This window comes from Helianthus annuus, chromosome 4 (genome assembly GCF_002127325.2).
Source record: "Helianthus annuus cultivar XRQ/B chromosome 4, HanXRQr2.0-SUNRISE, whole genome shotgun sequence".
Classification (NCBI taxonomy): Eukaryota; Viridiplantae; Streptophyta; class Magnoliopsida; order Asterales; family Asteraceae; genus Helianthus; species Helianthus annuus.
Window position 1 is genome coordinate 190947182 of NC_035436.2, and position 21504 is coordinate 190968685.

Below are 21504 nucleotides of genomic sequence, written 5' to 3' on the forward strand. Positions count from 1 at the left end.
CTAGAAAATTAATATGTTTAATAGTAAACATTATTTACAATTTTGCCATTATGATCTCAACCATTAGATCAAAGATCTAATGGTGTAGATTCTTTCTTACTTTTCTCACAAAAAACCCTTTTTTTACAGAAACCTCTACCTACTAATACATATAAATTTAAACGTGTAAATTTACTTTTAATATTAAATTCGAATAATAGTAATAAGTATAAAAATTCCTTTTTGAATTTGATTCGTTTTTTTTTATCAAAGTGTTCTCATTTTAACCAAACACTATAATAAGTCAATGACACGTGTACAAGAACATATTAAAATTAACAATGCTATGGACTCCCAACCCAAACGGTTTTGGTTCACAACAGGTTAAACCGAACCTGACCAAAGCCCATTTAAGGTCCAGACCCATTATCAACTAGAAGCCCAAGAATATGGGCATCACAAGAAAAGCAATTAAGTTTACATATCAACATCAATCTTCGATAATAAGCTTCAAAACTACAGCCCATTTCTACCTCCTTCCCTCAACACTACTACTTAAGTTAATCATACCAAATAACAACTTACAAGTCCACATTCCGGCCCGAAACATTTACATATGACTTGGCCGTCTTTTCCCCGCGTCTGTTCTCATCCTTTTAACCGGGTTAGCCCAGCCCACTCCGCCCCCACTCCCACTCCCGCTTCCTTGCTTAGGAGACTGATTATTAGACCACCCTTGTTGACTTTGACTCATTCGAGTTTGACCCGGGCTCCTGATGACACTAGCCCCTGGTTTCACCGCCGATTTCTCCCGGTCCTTCCGTTTCTTCTTGCAGATTACAAGCTCACCTGGATGGGTTAACGGCCTCGGTTCATCCTGCGGGTTAGTTGAGTCACGGGTATTGTTATTCCCAAACCGTGTTTCTCTCTGAGCCGTGGGTCTAGGGTGTGACTTAGGTTGAGGGTCAACCTCAAGTATCGGTTTCTGTCGTTTGGGTTGACCAAAAGGTTGGACCGGTATGACTCTAGGAGACGAGCCCGATGCTGATGCGGCCGCTGAGCTGGAGAAAGTGAGTGCACTTCTCGCTTCTCGGAAGTCGGTGTCGGGAAATGCAATCTTCAAAATATCGAAAAACAGATCATGCACTTTTCTTGCCTCGGATCTCACCTGTTAACCGAAATGAATAATTAACGTGTTCATCTTAATCAAAACGAATACGTAAGTACATAAAGTTATCACAAAAAGGCATACCTCATGTGAAAATCCAAAATACTGCATTCCGCTTTTCAACATAGCCTGCACATCAACAATCAAGTCTGGAACCGTATTGTAGTCGAGTCGCTCAACGCGAAGTTCAATTTTGTGCAAATCGAGAATATTATTCCCATGACTTTCGGCTTTCTTCCATAGATCAGTTAGCAATGGGATAATTTGCTGCCCTTCTTTATCGATTCTTCTTTGGATCTTCGTTATTACATTCTTGCACTGCAAGCAAAAATCATACATATATATGATAAAGTCTAGCAAATAGCATACAATAAAATCGATTATGACATGCATACCCTTCTTTGGATCGCCTCGGACATCTTGGTCCCACTTTCTTTAGGGCGCTCGGGGGTTACTTTTGGAGGGGCAGAGATGGAATTTCCTCTAGTTTGTCTCACTGCAACATCAACATTCGCTTTATTCGAGTTTTTCCTATTCGGTGGTGTTTTTTTGGTCTTAAGCGAAGGATGAGTTTGATCGATCATCGCTTTTTGTTCGGTTTCGGTTTTCACATGCATTTTATTACAGTCGGCTTGAAACGGTAAACGCGAAGTACCACCATGAAGAGCACTAGGTTTCTCTTGTTTTGGTCTAAGACGTATACTCCGTTTCCGTTTTATCTTAGGTTGTAAAACCTGTTCATCTTCAACCTCATCATGATCACGGGTCCCGCTACTCGACTGCTTAACTTCCAGATGAGAATCTCCGGAAAATGCAATCTCCCCCTCTTCTAGATCATCATGCTAGTTTAAATTGTTACAAAATAACAAATTAGATACTGCAAGTAACACCATTCATAAGAAAAGAATAAAATGACCTTTTCGTTCCTGAGGTTTGGCCAGTTTTGCAACTTTCGTCCGAATGTTTGTTTTTTCGCATCTGGGTCAAAAAGGTTTGAAATCTTGCCGTTTTCATCTGGCTCGTTAACTCCATCCATTTTTTTTCGTTAAGTCAGGGGTATTTCCGTTATTTTTGTTAGCTTAAAGGGCAATTCGGTCTTTTTCACTTTTATGTACAAGCATTTAGCATAATGTACAAGTATTCAAAAGACCAAATTGCTCTTTAAGTTAACAAAAAAGACGAAAATACCCCTGACTTAACAGAGAAAAATGGATGGAGTTAACGAGCTGGATGAAAATGGCAAGATTTCAAACCTTTTGGATTCAAATGCGAAAAAACAAATCTTTAGAGAAAAGTCGCAAAACTGACCAATCCTCTGGGACGAAAATGGCATTTTACTCTAAAAAAATTGAGCGGAAACGAGCACATACCAGCCTTCTCGAACGAGAACCGGGCCTAGCCTCGAGTGCGGAAAGCGACCCGAATTTCTGAGAAGATATAGAAGGGGTTGCAACAGGTATCGATATTCGACTATCTGATGACGAACCCGAAGAACCTTCTTCTTTAAGCTTCACAACATTGGCCCCACGAGGATATTCATATTGATTATTTTCAGCCGGAAAATCGTCTTCCGATTGGGCCTTGTCGGTTCCTGGTGTTTCAGTCGCATCAACCGTTTCATCGTCTTCAACCTCTTCAGACGTAGCTTCATAAAATTCCTCAATATCATCATCCAACTCAGAATAATTTGGAAACTTCTTGTCTTTATAACGTCCCCTTCTTCTATCGGTAATAATGTTTTCGATGTTTTCGGTAAATATCATATGTTTCGGCGGTTTTTTGGATAAACGGGCCACGGTTGTGTTTACTTCACGAGTACCGGCCCGAAGCCACTTAGGAACTTGATCGTATCTTGTCATCTCATCGGCCCAGTCGAATTCTTCATCCATTTGATCAAAAAGCTCAACTTCTTCTTCGCTTCTAGCTATCATTCGGTTAACCTCTTGTAACGACGGTACATCATGAACGGTTTCTTGATACCTTTCTTCATCACGTAACAATGATTCCAAAGTCGAACGTCTTTCTTCGTGTGTTGTTCTTTGATCAAACCTTCCGGCGTTAATAACTTCGTCAGCCATATCGATTTTATATTGTTGAATATTGTTTCTAATTAGGCTCTCAATAGATCCGATATAACGATCTTTTCCCGCCAAATCATCGTCAGAATCAACCCGACCACCGTTTTTAAAATTATCCTCTTTTTCATGGCTCGAAATTTTATCAACCACTGCTTCCATGTAAATGACTTTGACTTCTCGTGTTTGACCGATCCGGTGAGCTCGAGCCACTGCCTGCTCTTCGTTCTTTGGATTCGGGTCAGGGTCGTAAATGATAACCGTGTCGGCTGTTTGAAGATTTAGACCCCGGCCCGCAGCCCGTATGCTAAGCAAGAAGATAAAACAATCGGTATCGGGACTGTTAAAGTCAACTATAGCGGATTCGCGGTCTTCTAAGCTTGTTGTACCGTCAATTCTTCGGTAAACAAGTCTTCGCCACTGTAAATATTCTTCCAAAATATCTAAGAGTTTTGTCATTGTACTGAAAAGAAGTACCCGATGACCCGTGCTTTGAAGCTTAACTAAAATTCTATCAAGGATCCATAGCTTTCCACATGATCGAACAAGAAAATCTTTGGAAAAATCGTTGAAATACGGGTAATTAAGCAATGGGTGATTGCACGCTTTCCGAAGCTCCATACATTTGTTATTTAGCGGTTTGTATGCTATTGGTTGGTGCATTGGATTCTTTTGAGCCTTACGCTTTTCATCTTCAGGGTCAACCCGAATCGTACCCGTAGATTTGATCCAATCATATATCGCACCCTGAATTGCTGACATTTTACAACGCAAAATGATGGAAATCTTTGGAGGAAGTGAACCTTCAACATCCTCGACACGACGTCGGAGCATAAACGGTTCTAAAATTTGATGAAGTCTGTGTATGATGATAACTTTCTTCTCGGTTTCTAACCAATCATCTTCACCATCGGGGGCCACGTCTTTTGAAAATGGTTTCGAGAACCAATCATGAAAAGCTTTTCGATTATCAAATACTTCTGGAAGTAGTAGATTTAACAACGACCAAAGTTCTTTGAGATCGTTCTGCACAACACAAAAAAAAAAAAAGAAACATAGCTAAAATAATATTACTAAAACATACGCACACACATAACTAAAAGACACATTTTCATTCCAAAGTTAAACTTTTTTCCTGTTAGCAGCCCTTACATTATAGTTTTATCAGTAAAATGTCATTTTCGTCCTTGAGGTTTGGCCTGTTTTGCGACTTTTGTCCAAAGGTTTGTTTTTCCGGATCTGGATCCAAAAGGTTTGATTGAAATCTTGCCATTTCATCCGGCTCGTCAACACCATCCATTTTTCTACGTTAAGTCAGGGATAGTTCCGTCTTTTTTGTTAACTTAAAGGCCAATTCGGTCCTTTTCAGGGGTATTTGGTCTTTTTCATAAAGTGAAAAAGACCGAATTGCCCTTTAAGTTAGCAAATAAGACAGAAATACCTCTGATTTAACGGAGAATAATGGATGGAGTTAACGAGCCGGATGAAAATGGCAAGATTTCAAACCTTTGGATCCAGATGCGGAAAAACAAACCTTTGGACGAAAGTCGAAAAACTGGCCAAATCTCAGGGACAAAAATGGCATTTTACTCTAGCTTTATATATCATATTTGATACGATACTTATTTACAAATTTAAACCTGCAAGGGGGTCCCGGTAAGGAGTAGGCGTCTTTGACAACGGTATCTATCAAGATCACGAGCTAATACTGATTCTCTGTCCTTCATTCTTTGTGCTTCATCGATAACAATATATTTCCAATCGACCCTTGAAAGTTTTGAACGATCATACATAACAAACTCATAGGTTGTCACGAGAACATTGAATTTCACGTGAAGGACCTCCTAAAATTACAAAACAAAAAAGCAAAGTCATCAAAATGTCATGCCAATAAAACTTTGAAAATGTAAATATAAAGAAAAGCTAAATTCTTTACTTGAGAAAACAATTTCGTCCGCTGATCCTTGTTACCGACATAGTAGATACATGATACATTCGGCAACCAATTATGTAACTCACTCTGTTGACACAAAGGTGGATGGTTACAAATAAATAATAATAATAATAATAATAATAATAATAATAATAATAATAAATATATAAAAGTTCATCAAAACGCATTTAACAAATAACAAACCTTCCAATTCACCAAAACCGCGTTTGGAACAATGATAAGATGCGGACCGTAATTGCTTTTAAACTCCATCAAATAGGCAATCAATGCCATAACCTGTAAAAAAACCAAATGATTTTCACCACTTAAAAGAAAGAGTAAACTACACGGATCGTCCTGTGGTTTACCAGATTCTGGATTTGGTCCCTAGCTTTCCAAAATTACATGGATGGTCCCTGTGATTTGCACTTTGTAACGCATTTAGTCCCCAACCAACAAATCTAAAGGTTTTAACATGTCCAAGTTAGGGGCTAAAGTGCTAAACGCGTTACAGCGTGAAATCACAGGGATCATCCATGTACTTTTGGAAAAAGATGGGGACTAAATGCGTTACAAAGTGCAAACCACAAGGACCATCCATGTAATTTTGGAAAGCTAGGGACCAAATTCAAAATTTTGGTAAACCACAGGGACCATCTGTATACTTTACTCTAAAAAATACTTGAAAGTTCCGATAAAAGGATACAAGAAATGATTTAAATTTACTAAAAACGTTACCTGCACGGTTTTCCCAAGACCCATTTCATCAGCCAATATTCCATTTAATTTATTGTTGTACAGCGAAAGCATCCATTGTAAGCCGACCTGAAACATTGATCAAACGATTACGATATCCCAATGCATTATGTAACAAATTTTGTCAAGGACTTAAGGCACATGGAATCCGTGTGTCTTATAAATATCAACACAAAATTCATTGATGCATAATAAGATAAGATTACATACGAGTTGATAATCCCGTAAAGTTCCACATCTTAACATTGAGGGTTGCCTTATGACCCTTTCATTCACAGCATGTGCAAGCGTATAATACCTGTTGATAACCATGAAGTGCAAAAGAAGTAAGGAAACATTGGCAGGGGGTATATTAAAGAAAAAAAAAAAAAAAAATCATGTACTTACTTGCTAACGGATGAGCTGTCTTGGGGTGCATTCATTTCAGAGAAACGATTTCGTATCATAACTTCTTCTCGTGCACAAGAAGCTGCAGCTCTCACTTCTTCTTCAGATAAACCCTTTACCAGCAAATACAAAATATTAAACAAAAATGCATATACATTTATGCAGATAAATGTATATTTGTGTGTGCAGTTAAACTGATTACAAGAAGCATTTTCAAGTGTTTGGGTAAAACTATGATTCAGATTGTTCTACTTATATACGGTTGATAATCAAATCTGGAGAAGCACGTAACTAGTAAGAAAATTGATTATCGAGATCACACCTTAAATCAACTAAGCGGTATGCGCATATAATATAAATATGTGTGGGCGCTCGGGGGGGGGGGGGGGGGGGGGGGGGGGGGGCAAAAGTGAAAGTGCACTAATTTTAACGTTATTTTACTAATTTCGTGAAAATAACGTTAAAAGATAGGAATGGTTAATCATGCATCATGTGGTGGCGTTGATAGCCGAAAGACAAGGGAGTACATGCACTAATTGGCCTTTGTTTCAATTGCTAAGTGTTATGTGCCTTATGTCCAAGGCTTGATGCAACACTATTAGCGAGCCGGGGGTCTCACTGGAAGCAGCCTCTCTATTCCTATCGGGTAGAGGTAAGGCTGTCTACATCTTACCCTCCTCAGACCCTACCTTAGCTTTGCTATTGGTGGGATTTACTGAGTATGATGATGATTATGACACCGTAAATCAACTCATTATCTTGATTATAAATATAACTATGGTTATCTCCGCGAATAATGTTCTCTTCGCTTATACAGCAAAACATACTATTATACATAGGCCTGTAAACGAACCGAACGAACACGAACAGAGACATGTTCGTGTTCATTCATTTAACTTTAACCAAACATGAACACGAACATATAATCAAACGCATTTTTTTGTTCGTGCTCGTTCATTAAGAAAAAATGCGCATGTTCATGTCCGTTTATGTTCGTCCGTTTAAAACCTAAACGAACAGTTCATGAACGTAGACGAACATAAGCAAACAAACATAACTTTACATACATAAAAACGCAAATGAACATAAGTAGCTTTTTTAATATAAATTATTGATTAATTACAATAAGATATATTGGAAAGCCCATTTTTATTACTGGACATCCCAATTATCAATTAGTTATATGTATATAAGTAGGTTAAAAACCTCCTTTTTGTTTATATTCATATAAATATAACTCCATATGTATTTATTAACACATTAACGAACATAAATGAACGAACATATACGCACATTCATGAACATAAATGAACGAACAACCGTCTGTTCATGTTTGTTCGTTTGTTCAATAAACGAACTTCCCGCCGAACAAGTTCACGAACAGTTCATGAACGTTTGGTTCGTTTACTGGCCTAATTATACAGAACTGCTTTCATTTTATTTACCATATATTTATATCGAGTAAATATGATACGTTTAGTGTTTTTAAAGAGGAAACAAATGATATTATAAACATTATAAGAACATGTATAAATTGCTCCCACAGTACATAGTGTATATAATACACACACACATATATTCAGTCTTATGGGTACCTGAGCTCGTGCAGCAGCGGCAGCAGCATTACCAGCCTCTTCAACTTCCTGTTGGTTCTTTGCAGCAGTTATTTTACTTCCAAGTTTCTGAAGATATTCCTCGGTTTGCGATAAAAACGAAGAAAGAACCTCGTATCTTTCAGCAGCTTCACCCGGCATACTCGTTTGCTGTTCTAACAAAATCTGTCGATATCTTTCCACATCGTTATTCTTCAACGCTTCCATTCTTTTACTCCGATCATCATCTTTCCTCTTCGAAAATTCCCGCAACATCCTTTCATGATATTTCGCAACCCCCCTATTCCTTTGAGTCCTCGCATCCCTAATCGCCCAATGAAATTCTAGAAGCTTCTTACGCCAATGAAATATCTGTTTCAGTTGTTTATCCCGAATCGCGCGTTGGGCAGCTTGTACTTGCCTGTTAAGATCCATCCTTTGCCGTTCACATAACCGAATGAACTTCCTATACGGCCTATCGGGCATTGCCATTATATCTTGTTGGTTTTGGTCAACTCCGTCTCTCACGCGTTTTTGTAAATCTTGTAGTTTTAACTTCTTTTCTTCGATTTGTAACCTTAGAACAACATCGGGTCGTATTCTTCTTCTTTCCAGATTTACGGCTAGTAAACTGTTAATCTTTTCGATACTTTCGTTTCGTTTTTTGTTAATTACTTCCGTACCCTCTTCAGCGATTAGATCTTTTAAGTCGTACGCGAGTGGAAGATTATTGTTGTTGTTAATCATCATGCTTGACCCGAAAGCATCATGCTTTCGGGTAAAGAACGGAAAGTCAAACAACGGGCCATGGTACTTTTTTGGGCCAGAATCTTTGGTCTGTGGCGGATTTCCGGCTTGTAGAGGCCTTTTAGATTGAACATTGTCAGGTACCGTTACAGGTTCTGAAATGACCGATTTACCCTTGTCGATTGGACGGTCAATAACATTAGAAGTTTTCTGAACCCCGAGTTCGACTTCTTGTTCTTGTTTAGCCGGAAGAACGGGTGGAGTTTCCTTCTGTGTTGACATAACTGTTGCTGCATTCTCCTCGTGCCCTTCTCGTTTGGTATTGTTCGTTCCGCTTGTGAAAGCTGCGGCTTGAAGTTCTTTATCGTTGGACTCTAATCGTCTCGTTTGGTCATCAGGTTGACTTTGACTTTTCACATTAATAGCTCCAGCATTAGCAGTTGACGGTTGCGTTTGTGCTTCAAGTGGCGGTGGCGCAATTGCTTGGATTAGTTCATTCGGTAGCGTTTTTTCTCCTTTCTGCCATCAAAACAAATCAACAAATTATACGACAGTCAGATCACTCGAATATATAAAATTATACACTTCACAAATACCTTTATACGTCTAAAAGCTAATATTTGTGCTTTAAGAACATGCAGTTGCTGTTTTGTAAAATTCGAAGGTAACTTCAGTTGTGAAGAAGATCGATTTGTCTGCTGCATGAAACCTTGGTTCATACTGTTGACCGGAGCAGGCTGCCTAGGTGGAAGCTGTTGACCATGATCCGGACCCTGAACCTGACTCTGACCAACCTGACCGGGACCGGGATTGTTGACCAGTAAAGGGTTAGAAGTTGACCCGAGATGGCCCGGAGGAATATTCTGGCGTGTTTTGGCGGAACCCAGATCACTCGACGAATTGCCTCTTGGAGAATTATCATTTGTCATACTGGTTTCGTTAGCCTTTTGCATTCTGGCTTGCATAAGCGGGATTAATTGTGCTACCAAATTAGCATTTTGTGGAAGCGATAAATCGATGTTGCGTTCAAGCGCCAAAGCCTGCATTGCCTGTAGTTGAGCCGCCATTGTCATATTTTGAGGAGCTTGTGGGGCTGACATAGGCCGTACGCTATTACTACCACCCTGCACTAATTGACCGAGTGATGTCGGCGTGACAAACTGTTTCTGATTTTGACTTTGACTTTGACCTTGATCAGAGTCTTGCATTTTTTGATCTTTCGAAGACGGAACCACTGTCCCCATTCTTATTTGTTGCTGAGGCTGCATTCCGAGACCCGATTTCTGTTGGTTTTGGAAAGCGTACTGATTGTACGCCTGATGAACGGGGTTCATCATGTTTTGGTCAAACCCCTGATTCCGATTCTGCCCCTGCATTTGGGCAACATTGGTTCCCAACACTCCTTGCAGATTTCCGGATTGGTAAGCAAGCATCGCCTCTCTTGCTTCAGGGTTCCTAAGCAACTGCTGTTGTAACGTCTGTATAAACATCCCACAGAACAAACTTAGAACCCGATTCAAACGATAACTTTTAGACGTATATCAACATAAAAATTATGCTTTTTAAGATGTGCTACATACTAAACTGACTATTTAGGGACAAATTAATAACACCCTTTATAATGGTTTTTGTGCAACTAACTTAAAGTCTCCAAAAGTTTATACTTTTTGTAACCAATTGAATTATTGACAACATAACTGCTTGTAATAACAATATCCCAAATTAAACTCTTAATTACAAAATTAACCATATACAAACAAAAAGTTAAAATTCAGAAACTAAAAAAAGCCCTAACCTGTCTCTGCTGTTGCTGTTGCTGCTGCATTGGATCAAACCCCAATTGTGGAGTAGAAACAGCCGACGAAGATGACGACGGCGATGCGGAGGAGGACGGTGGTCCGGCCACCATGTTCCGCCCATGCCCACCCTGGACCCCGCCACCGGATTGCATGCAGAAAAAATTCTAATTTTGTAACAAAATTCCAAAATTATAAAAAAACTAATTCATATCCCTCCAAAATTGAAAATTGTTACGAACCCACTTAATAATCTTCTCTCTCTACCACTTTAATCTACACAAGACTCAAAAAGTTTCCATTTTTTCCCAAATGGAGCAAAATTTTGGGGTAATTTTGCGGGAATTTAGAAATGGGGTTCAATTGGTTTCAAATCAAGTGGTGAGAGATCTTGAAATGAACGTGAAATTCATCTGATTTCAACAGTGATTTCGCTCTCACATGGAGTGTGTGTGTGTGTTTTTGATGTATGATTGCAGTTTCTTGTACCAACTTTTTTGTGATTAATCAGTAACAGTTCTAGCCCTAGAACAGTGTCAATTTTACACCCGGTATTTGTAAACGAAATGGGTCCGACTCATTTGGGTTAACCCGATTGGATCTTTGGTAAAATCTTGAGGTAAAAATTGAAAAAGTTATGAAACTCAATGGCACTTGTTGTAAATTGTAATATTTGCTTAAACTCTAAAAAAAATTCGAGTTTTCTCTTTAACCTTTTTCTAAATAAATGGAAATTAGCCAGTAATAATCTCACCTAGACCTTATTGGCCATTAATAATCTCACCTTAGAATATTCCCCCCACCAGTCCCACCTTTCACCTATTTTTCCTACAATGGTCATCTGTTAAAAAACCTTAACGGAGTTAAACTTTTTTCCAAATTACAAACAGATTTTTTAGGGCTTTTGATCAGAACGATGATACGAGTCCATTGATGTAAAACTTACTTCAAAATGGTGCTCCAAGTGACTTGATTTTGGTTAATTGGAAATTTAAACACCCGAATTGAAGCGTCGTTTTCATCATTTGGAGCACCGTTTCGAGGCAAGTTTTACATCAATGGACTCGTATCGTCGTTCTAATCAGAAGCCCTAAAAATCTGTTTGTAATTTGGAAAAAAAAGCTTAACTCCATTAAGTTTTTTTTTTTAACGGGGGACCATTGTAGGAAAAATAGGCGAAGGGTGGGACTGGTGGGGAGAATATTCTGAGGTGAGATTATTAATGGCCAATAAGATCTAGGTGGGATTATTAGAGGCCAATTTCCCTTAAATAAATGGGTATCGCTCTTTGATTCTACTTTCAAATTTATTTTAATTAATATATTATTGTTCACTGTATGACTAGAGCCTTCAATCATCCGAAGAAAAGCTAGACTACAAGCTCTTCGGTTATATAATTAACTATATACTTTGGTTATTGGATTAACTAAATATAAAATATTGATAGTTATAATTGATGATTGGATAAAAAAAAATTGTTCAAAATATATTATAAAAAAACTTCATAAAAAGTCGTCGGTTTATTTTAGAATAATAAGTCATCCAGACTAGTCATCACTTTAGTTTCACAAGTGGTTACTATTTGGTTTTGTGATTGGTTTCTAAATACCAAGTATTATAATTGTTCGGTAGTGAATAAAACCAAGTATTATAATTGTTCAGTTTTGTTTAACTTGGAAATAAATAATCATTAAACAGTAGCTAATATTCATATATGTTTTATTTAAGTTACTTTACTTAAAAAACTAACATTTATAAAATTAATCACAAGACATAATAACTAATATAAGTTAATTTTTTAATGACTTTAAAGAAAAATACTTAGAGGGACCTTCGTAAAATACTTGGTGAATCTTGGCTAATATTAGGTGAATTTCCCCTTTATAAACAAAGATATTAGTGGTTTAATTTCTTTATGCAAGATCAAAGCTTCAAGGATCAAGGATCGTTTATTATATTGTGAAACATATAATTGTCATAAAAATAATGAGATTGTATCGGTATGTGTCATTAATATACCAATGTTATCACGATTCAGCTGGTGATAATTTAAGACCAAACCAACGAAATGTCAAGTCACTACGAGATTCGTCAAACATCTTAAAACATAGTGTATGGTATTGTATAAATTTCAACGAATTATAAGATAACTTAAGATTATAAGATTTTTGTTGTGTGTTTGTATTTATTGGTACCGCTATACACACACACACACATATTATATATATACATATATAGGGGATCGCTAAAATGAAAACCACCTCGAGTTGTAAGAACCGCGAGAACTACACCCCACGGAGGGGCGTTCGCCGCGATTTTTTTTTTACAAGTGGATGTGTGCATTATAAACACAGCCGTAAAAAATCACGGCGAACGCCCCTCCGTGGGGTGTAGTTTTTTACACCTCAAGTTTGGTGTTTTTTAATTTTTTTTCTTTTTTCTTTTTTTTTCACCAAACTTGAGGTGTAAAAAACTACACCCCACGGAGGGGCGTTCGCCGTGATTTTTTACGGCCGTGTTTATAATGCACACGTCTACTTGTAAAAAAAAAATCGCGGCGAACGCCCCTCCGTGGGGTGTAGTTCTCGCGGTTCTTACAACTCGAGGTGGTTTTCATTCTAGCGGCTCCATATATATATATATATATATATATATATATATAATTGAACTATGAGCGAACATAAAAAATGGAAATTTAAACTTTTCTTAGACCATCTCCAATCGGTGGTTTTTGAAGGCCACAACCAAACGTGGAGAAAGAGGGATGATGCAGACGTGTCGAGAAAAGAGGGAGGTTGCGGTTCATTGCTACGAACCATTTGTGGGGTTGGTGCAAATTTACGTAAAATGATGCTCTGAGAGACAAAGGGTGGTCCGTGACAATTGTGGCTGAGACACCACGTAACACTATCATAAAAGAGAGATTAGGGGAGGTTTCGTTACATTCTTTAAAGATGCTCTCATATGATATATATTTTTTAGAAGCTCTGATAGGGGAATATATTTTTTTTGAATGACAACACTTACATACTCTTAAATTATACTAAAATAAATCATAATCTACCACTTGTTAGGCTATAGGGTGTGGTATAAAGCCTCTAGGGGCTTTATCACACCACCTCAGCGTCACGTCACATCATCGCTACGTCACACAGGGGGTTTTAAAGCCCCTTTCTTTAACTTGCAGGGTTTGCTTTAAAGCCCCCCCCCCCCCCCCCCCCCCTTTAAGCTATAGCGCCCCCCTATAACCAATCTCAGCCTTTATTCCCTCAATTATGCTCGTTAACACAATGGCGAGGACATGATGACGCCCCCTTTAATTCCAGCGGCATGGTCAATAGCGCCCCAGAAGTACTATGGTGGCTGAGATGGCGTTAAGCCACACCCATCGGCCTTAGGGATTGAAACCAAAACTTTCAACTAAAAGACAAAAGTCTTACCAACTACCAAATACGCTAGTTCTACGTTAACACGAGAATAATTAAAAAAACATAATTTGATTATTGGATGACAATAAATATGGTGTGGACCAAAGACGAGAAGGTCCCTTTCTCTTTCCTATTTCCTATTTCACTTTACTTTAATCATAGACGTGACGTGTTCCTCTTTAGGTAAAATATGAGTTTTTCAATTTGATAAACTGTCTTCGTGCATTCTCAACACATTTCTATTCACTTTCTAAATGAAATTAACATGAATATGAGTTTTTCAATTATTAACTTAAATTTTTATAGTTTTACTAATGATGCGTGTTAATATTCTTGGAGCCAGCTGAAATCGATCATAGCTTTTATAAATGTTTTTCGAACTCTAAAAATTTTAAGCAAGCAAAATTCTTTTTTTTTCTAAACGGCAAAACGAAACTTTACTAAGAACCAAAATCAAACGTTACAGTGGGGCGTCGTAACAAGGTGCTACAAACCAACCCTTGAAATTCATAACACTATACTATAGAGTTTGAGGATTTAACAAATACATGTAAAAATAAAAACAACAAACATTCTTACTTTTAATCGTAATATACTATAGAGTTTGAGGATTTAACAAATACATGTAATAATAAAAACAACAAACATTCTTACTTTTAAGAATGCACTAATCAACCGATACCGGCTGCATTTCTTCAGCCTCTTTCCTTAGTTTCTCAAACAAGACAGATGATAGATACCTCTCTCCAAAACTTGCATGAACAGTCTAGAAAAAATAATAAAAGAAACATTAAATAATTAGTTTATTTTTAAAATAATATACTGTACTAACAGGTTGACTATTTAAACATTAGATATTCTACTTATGTGATGCAACTTAGACGGACGGACCAAGAAAATAAATAAAAATAACGATGAAAGTACCCATTGGATATTTTATTTTAGAGTATGAATATATGTAACCGGTAAATGAAATCATACGAAAAGTAAAGTATGAACATGGATATGGTAATTTCCTCTCTATGATTTATCAAAAATATATTGTATGTGAGGAGGTTTCATTATTTATTTTTAGGTGTTTTGATTGGTTGATGGAATATGTAGGCCAATTGATGAATGTCATTTATTACATATAAATATTTATGTTTTCCTTTTTTAGACTATTTCTAAAATTAAAAATCTTCCCTCAGAGTATCAATATGAGTGCTACATAACCTTTATGGTTTATTTTTAGTTTTAATAAACTCTATGCTTTATTAATTTATTTAACTATTATTATTAGTAGTATTATTTTAAAAATTCAAATCTGATTGACTTGCAAATTAACACGCCGCAACGCGAGTGTGTTGTTCAACGTTTTTACATCTAATTTTTATTCGGTTTAACAGTACTACCGCAACGCGGTACACTTTCTTACATAAGGTTTCAAGTATTGTCAACGTCTTTGCTATAACGCATGTTTTTTTTTCATTTTACGTCTTGGTATAAATTTTATGGTTCAACGTTTTTACGTCTAGTTTTTATTCGCTATAACGGTCTAGCCACAACACGCGGGTCTTAACTACCGGTTGAACTTAAAATAGATTACTTTTTTTTAATATAGGGATAAAGATAAGATTTGTTTTTTATGTGCCATATCCCTGAAAATGTAGAAAATAAATTAATTACCACAATAAGTTTGCCTTTGTTTTCTGGCCTTTTTGCAAGTCTTAATGCAGCAACAGTATTTGCTCCTGATGATATTCCAACCTACAAAAAAACAAGAGGAAAATCCCAAAATGACCAAACCTCATAACTAAACAAATAAATCCAAGTAAATAATTTAAAATTTTAAACTAGTTGCCCAAAAACAAATGTATTATTAGTTAGGCATTCACTAATATGACAAACACAAATGACGAAAGATCAATTTAAAGCACATATATTTAGACATAAAATCAATTTTTAAGTAGAAAACTTTAAAAGCTACGTAATCACTTGTATTATTTGTTTTAAATATGATACACAAACGGTTATGTAACTGTTATATACAAGTGGTTATTTTGTTTTAACGGTTCTTTACTTAAAATAAGTTTTGTATTTTACGAGCTCTATTATAGTTTTTGTTGAATATTAATTCCATTTCATACCATAAGTCCTTCCTTCACAGCCAATTCTCTAGCCATGTTTACGGCGTCTTCACTAGACACCTGTAACGATTCGTCTCAAAGGTTAGCCGTTAGTTCAACTTTTAAAAGACGACTAATATATGAAATTACAACAAGTTTTGCTAAAATTACCATTAGAACCTCCTCCATTATGTCCATGTCCAAGATATCGGGTTTGAACCCGACCCCATTTCCTGTTATTTGATGAGGTCCTGTGTGACAACAATAGTACAGTAAGTTCATATGATAAAAAGGGTAAAAAAGGAAAAAACAATAATGTTTTAAAACTTACCTGGTTTACCACCATTTAGTATGTTGCTTTCCTCAGGCTCTAGTCCATAAATCTATAAAAACATATGCATTTTTTATGAACTTTAAGAACAACCAAAGAGTGTCCAAATTATAACATAAAGTACATTCGACGATTTTAAGATTTTAGCTTTACCTTAACATCTGGATTCTTTGATTTAAGATATTGTCCAACACCAGATACAGTGCCTCCGCTACCAATCCCCATCACAAAGATGTCCACTTTACCATTCGTGTCGTCCCAAATCTCTGGGCCCGTCGTCTCAAAATGCACCTATTTTCATCATCATACGATGTCAACCCGCACCAAAACTCACATAGTCACATGTTACAACTTGAACGCGTTTTAACTTTTAACCCATTATCGCATTTAACCTAGTGGACCGTTTTTACTAAGATGATCATGAAACTATGAAAGTTACCTTGGTGTTTGCAGGGTTAGAGAATTGTTGAAGCATGAAAGCATCGGGTGTTTTCTCCAAAAGCTCGTACGCTTTCTTAACGGTGCCACCCATCCCTTTAGTTGGGTCGGTTAGGATCAAATCGGCTCCAAATGCCCGCATTGTTACCCTTCTTTCTAAGCTTGTGTAGGAAGGCATTGTTAACACCATCTTGTACCCTTTTAGAGCAGCCATAAATGCCATACTGATCCCCATGTTCCCCGAAGTGGGCTCGATCAACACCGTCTAGAACAACCATCAATGCATAAAGAAGAACACATGTTATTAGTCATATGTTGTTATTTTTTTTTCACTAATTTTAATTCATGAAATTGCTTACTTTTCCAGGCGTAATCAGTTTTTTCTCTTCGGCATCGTTCAACATAGAAAGTGCCGGCCTGATGATGAATTCGTCACAAATTCAATATGATTAGGAGCTTTATAAGATAGTCAACTTTTGACTTTTAGGATTCAAATTTACAAAGTTTTGAATTTGATTAGACAAATGTTAAAAGTTTTTTTTGTAATGTTTTCTATGTGGTTAAAGCATGGTTAACAAAGGATTATACATAAGTAGCATATTTTTGTCAAATTTGGAGTTGAAAAATCATAAAATTGACAAGCAAAAGTCAAGAGTTTGACTTTTTTCAACAAATTGAGCTGAGGTGGACCTGTCTTTGATGCTTGAAGTTGGCTGAAACATCTCTTGCTTGACTGCTACAAAAGCCCCACAACCCTCTGTGACTTTATTGAGATATACAAGGGGTGTTTTTCCAATAATCTGATATTCCAAGGGTTAGATTTGTTACAGTGGAAAATTAAATAACGAAAAAAACCCTCTTTATACAGAGGTGGGATCCTGTATAAATAACATTTAGCGTCAAGGGCGGATCTTAGAAGGCTTGTGCCAGGGCCACGGCCCTGGCACGTTTTTCGGCCAGAAGTGCTAATTTTCACGGTTCGATCGAAATTTTTTATACCTACTATGTTCGGCACGGGCATGTTTTTAGTGCCCGTGGCTTTCGGCCCTGGGACGTTCAACGGGCAAGATCCGCCACTGTTTAGCGTGCGAAGTGATAAAAAAAGGACGTCGTGACGTTTTCGGAATTTTGATAATTCCACTTTTGAACAAAGAATTAATTACTCTACAACAAAATGAATTAGGGTAACAATAATTACGCTACTTGTAAATCGTAGGATAATTATTATTAGGCTAATAAAAAATTGTCATAGCGTGATTACTCTATTTAGAGTAATTACAATTTATAAGAATGCCACTGCGTTGATTTTTTCTTCATTTCATACAGTTCGCACGCTAAAACTTATTTCTATTTGGTCCTAACACTGTATACGCATACACATAGATTTAAAATTAAAACTTTATGTTTTTCTCTTTTAAATGTCATAGTATCAAATTTACCATCTCAAAATATACATATTATGGTATTTTGCCCTATGTAAGCTTAAAATATATCAATTACCATCATAATTAAGGCTCAAGTATGGAAATGTCATACTCATTTATCAAGTAAAACAAAATAAATATCACTATCTCTTATACAATTGGTTGATTGCTAAATATAGCTAAGTTTCTTTCTAACACAATAAAAATAACCATCTTTTTTTTTTTGTCTATTTTATTTAATAGAAAGACCAAAAAAGAGTTATGACGTCATAAATGGTCCTTTTATCTATGTCGTTACTTGACAACCAGACAAGTTTAATATAACCAATCACTACAAAATAAAGCTATGGTGTTGTTATTTTTGTTTTCAAATTATCATTAATTATTTCAGCCACACAAACAACTCAAAACATTTCCAATAACAAACTTATCTTATTATATCCATTGCATGCATGTAGTGGCGGATCCAACCTATTTTATGGTTTACATTTACTCACTCATAATGGAAAAAAATAGAAAAAATTAGTGAGAATCTTGTATGATATGGAAAAATTTAGTGAGAGTCTACCAAAACGAACCTACTGGAAAAAGTTTCTGGACCCGTCACAGATTGTATATCAATAACAAAAAAGTTGAATTGAAGTTGATAATAAAATAACCTGAGATGCATCTCTTCTAATGTTAGTTCCAGCTGGTAGATCTTTGATTCCCTGAGCAAATGAAGATTCTGGCAACGGTTGAGACGTGTAGAATTTTGCTCCGAATAAGTTTCTTCTCTTGAGTATGAGCTTCGCTAACGCGGCCATTAATGGAGGATTTCGTGTTTTAGAGAGAATGCAGGTATGGAGATGTGAGTGAGAGTGAGATTTAAGACCAAAGATGGTGGTTTTATAGGGTGTGGTTTTACACTACAACCCTTGAAGTTATGCTTTTGTACAGAAAAGGAACATATATAGTCATTGGTGGAGTTTGGTAATGTCATGTCCGGTTTGAGTGACTGATTAACGACACTTGTAATACTTTTATTGAATTGTAATACATAAATTAAATTACAATACGATTACGAGTAAAATAAACGAATATAAAAGGAGTATATTAGTATAAAAGGATTTGGTTGAGGACTCGTGTTCCACGAATCTTTTAAAATAAATTTCGATGCTCCCAAATAAATTCGTTTTTCTTTTGATACAACAGTTGAGACAATTAGTATTGTGAGGGAGGACTCTAGCATCCAAGACTATACCATAAAAATGAAAAATAAAAAAATAGAAAGATTTTTGGAAGCTATATTTTGGACACAGTTTGACTCGTTGCGAAAAAATGAAAAACAAATGACATTGAACGAACGCCTTTATTGCCCTGTTTTGGACATGGTTTGACTCGTTGCAAAGTCCTCTCATTGTAGAACACAAACAAAAAGAGTGATACTTATATTAGCATCAACTGGATATAAATCAGTGTTGTAAAACAAGGTCTCGGGGGACGAGTATACCCCGAGTAATCGCTACTACACTGCCGAGGCACTAGTATTCTCCGCTTAGGCCGCGTACTCTCCACCTAGGCTGAGTACTCCCCAAGTACTCTCAACTCCAACCAGAAAGCGTCTCGCGACTTTTGCACCTATAATATAAATACTTTAATCTAAATTTAGGAAAAATTATTTTCCTATTTTTTTGAAAAAAACACTTTTTCACAAATTATCCTATTATTAATTTACAAACTTTATAAATAGTACTTTTAAGGCATTTAAATAATTTCTTTATTAATTTACAAATCTTATTACTATTATCCTATTATTAATTTACAAACTTTATGAATAATACTTTTAAGGCACTTAAGTAATTTCTTTATTAATTTATAAATCTTATTACTAATTTACAAACTTTATGAATAGTACTTTAAGGCATTTATATGAATAGTACTTTAGGGCATTTAAGTATTATCCTATTATTAATTTACAAACTTTATCAAAAGTACTTTTAAGCCATTTAAGTAATTTCTTTATTAATTTACAAATCTTATTATTAATTTACAAACTTTATGAATAATACTTTAAGGCATTTATATGAATAGTACTTTAGGGCATTTAAGTAATTTCTTTGTTAATTTACAAACACTGAATAGTACTTTTAAGGCATTTAAGTAATTTCTTTATTAATTTACAAATCTTATTATTAATTTACAAACTTTATGAATAGTACTTTAAGGCATTTATATGAATAGTACTTTAGGGCACTTAACTAATTTCTTTGTTAATTTACAAACTTTATGAATAGTACTTTAGGACATTTGTTTGCGTTTTTTGGCGTTTTATATAGCAACATCGTGCTTTGCTAGCATTCCTTCTCACAGTTTTTCACACTATCAGGCGTTTTGGTGTTTGTAGTTTTTGGCGTTTTATACTAAATTTTTTTAAAATAGTAGAGAATTAGATGATTAACAACAAACATTTAGATAACAAACAATATAAAATGAAAAAAATAAAAATTATAATCTAATTTCTCATCCAAATCTTCACTGTCATCAGCCTCTTCTACTTTTGACCTTTTTGGCGTTTTGATCCTGTTTTTGAATACCTTATGTAGATCCTTATTTTCCTACATAACGGCCGTCTTTAGAAAATGCTTATTTTTTGTGGCATCCTTTATTGTGGGTGGATATATACTTGTTTGATGACATGTTGAAGATCAACGTCTGCTCTAATGTATTGATCCCTTCATGCCATCAATATATCCATCAAGAATAAAGTGACATGATGTCATATCAATGTCATCAGTATCTTTACCTTGAATATTTGTCCATCTCATTCAGCAAAAGATTATAGAGATACCCAACTCAGAGAAGAATCCATTCAGTGAAACTTCCTTCAGATCAATACTCAATCTAGCAGAATCGAGGTTCTGCATCTGTGGCTTTTTTAACTATTACTTTTGGCGTTTTTAAAGTGAATGCTTTATAGGAAATATGGCGTTTGTTTATGGGGTTGTGATCAGTTGATTGTGTAGAGACGTCTCTCTTATAGGATGTTTTTGGAGCGTGGTTTAGGCGGGATTTTATTTATAATATATGATATTAATAAAGTAGCTGTCTTTTCAGTTACTGTGTATTTTTATTGTTTTAATATATGATATTAATAGACTTTCCATCTCCCAAGTTTGGCGTTTTTGAATGGGTTTAAGTAAGTTTTGGCGTTTTTTCCATTTTTAGCTTTTATTAATTAATACTTCTGCAAATTACTTTCATTATAGTTTGGGAGTTTTTGGCGTTTTTACTCCATTTATGGCGTTTCATATGCATGATGACTGTTTTGGCGTTTTTATTAACATGATGTATTTTTTTATT

General features: G+C 35.9%; 2 protein-coding genes across 3 annotated transcripts; both read right to left on the minus strand.

The window, feature by feature from the left end:
* Positions 1-279: 279 nt before the first annotated feature.
* On the minus strand, positions 280-10964 carry LOC110937632 (ATP-dependent helicase BRM). Its single transcript, XM_022180083.2, has 13 exons — positions 10433-10964; positions 9234-10115; positions 7894-9156; positions 6299-6411; positions 6122-6209; positions 5894-5980; positions 5360-5452; positions 5159-5242; positions 4863-5066; positions 2518-4248; positions 1543-1989; positions 1232-1465; positions 280-1147 (listed from the first exon to the last, which is right to left on the minus strand). Exons 1-13 carry the CDS (start codon positions 10586-10588, stop codon positions 590-592), a joined length of 5940 nt encoding a protein of 1979 aa, XP_022035775.1. The 5' UTR covers positions 10589-10964; the 3' UTR covers positions 280-589.
* A 3333-nt stretch (positions 10965-14297) lies between these two features.
* Positions 14298-19136, minus strand: LOC110937631 (bifunctional L-3-cyanoalanine synthase/cysteine synthase 1, mitochondrial). 2 transcript variants are annotated; one of them, XM_022180082.2, is made up of 11 exons: positions 18822-19018; positions 17429-17538; positions 17098-17155; positions 16740-17003; positions 16454-16591; positions 16301-16352; positions 16141-16220; positions 15991-16050; positions 15530-15610; positions 14487-14627; positions 14298-14411 (listed from the first exon to the last, which is right to left on the minus strand). In XM_022180082.2, the coding sequence occupies exons 1-10, from the start codon at positions 18966-18968 to the stop codon at positions 14529-14531; spliced, it is 1089 nt and encodes a 362-aa protein (XP_022035774.1). In that variant the 5' UTR covers positions 18969-19018; the 3' UTR covers positions 14298-14411; positions 14487-14528. The 2 variants fall into 2 exon arrangements, with proteins under 2 accessions (XP_022035774.1, XP_022035773.1); XM_022180081.2 differs by having other exon boundaries at positions 14335-14627; positions 18822-19136.
* Between the last annotated feature and the right edge of the window lie 2368 nt (positions 19137-21504).

Excerpts from the sequence above, each read along its gene's own strand:
- LOC110937632 (XM_022180083.2), bottom strand. The coding sequence starts at position 10,588 with ATGCAATCCGGTGGCGGGGTCCAGGGTGGGCATGGGCGGAACATGGTG. Across the intron at positions 6,412-7,893 it reads CCGCTGCTGCACGAGCTCAG|GGTTTATCTGAAGAAGAAGT; the intron begins GTACCCATAAGA and ends TTGCTGGTAAAG. Across the intron at positions 4,249-4,862 it reads TTACCGGGACCCCCTTGCAG|AACGATCTCAAAGAACTTTG; the intron begins GTTTAAATTTGT and ends TGTGTTGTGCAG.
- LOC110937631 (XM_022180082.2), bottom strand. The coding sequence starts at position 18,968 with ATGGCCGCGTTAGCGAAGCTCATACTCAAGAGAAGAAACTTATTCGGA. Across the intron at positions 17,004-17,097 it reads AACTGATTACGCCTGGAAAA|ACGGTGTTGATCGAGCCCAC; the intron begins GTAAGCAATTTC and ends TGGTTGTTCTAG. Across the intron at positions 16,051-16,140 it reads TAATGGAGGAGGTTCTAATG|GTGTCTAGTGAAGACGCCGT; the intron begins GTAATTTTAGCA and ends GAATCGTTACAG.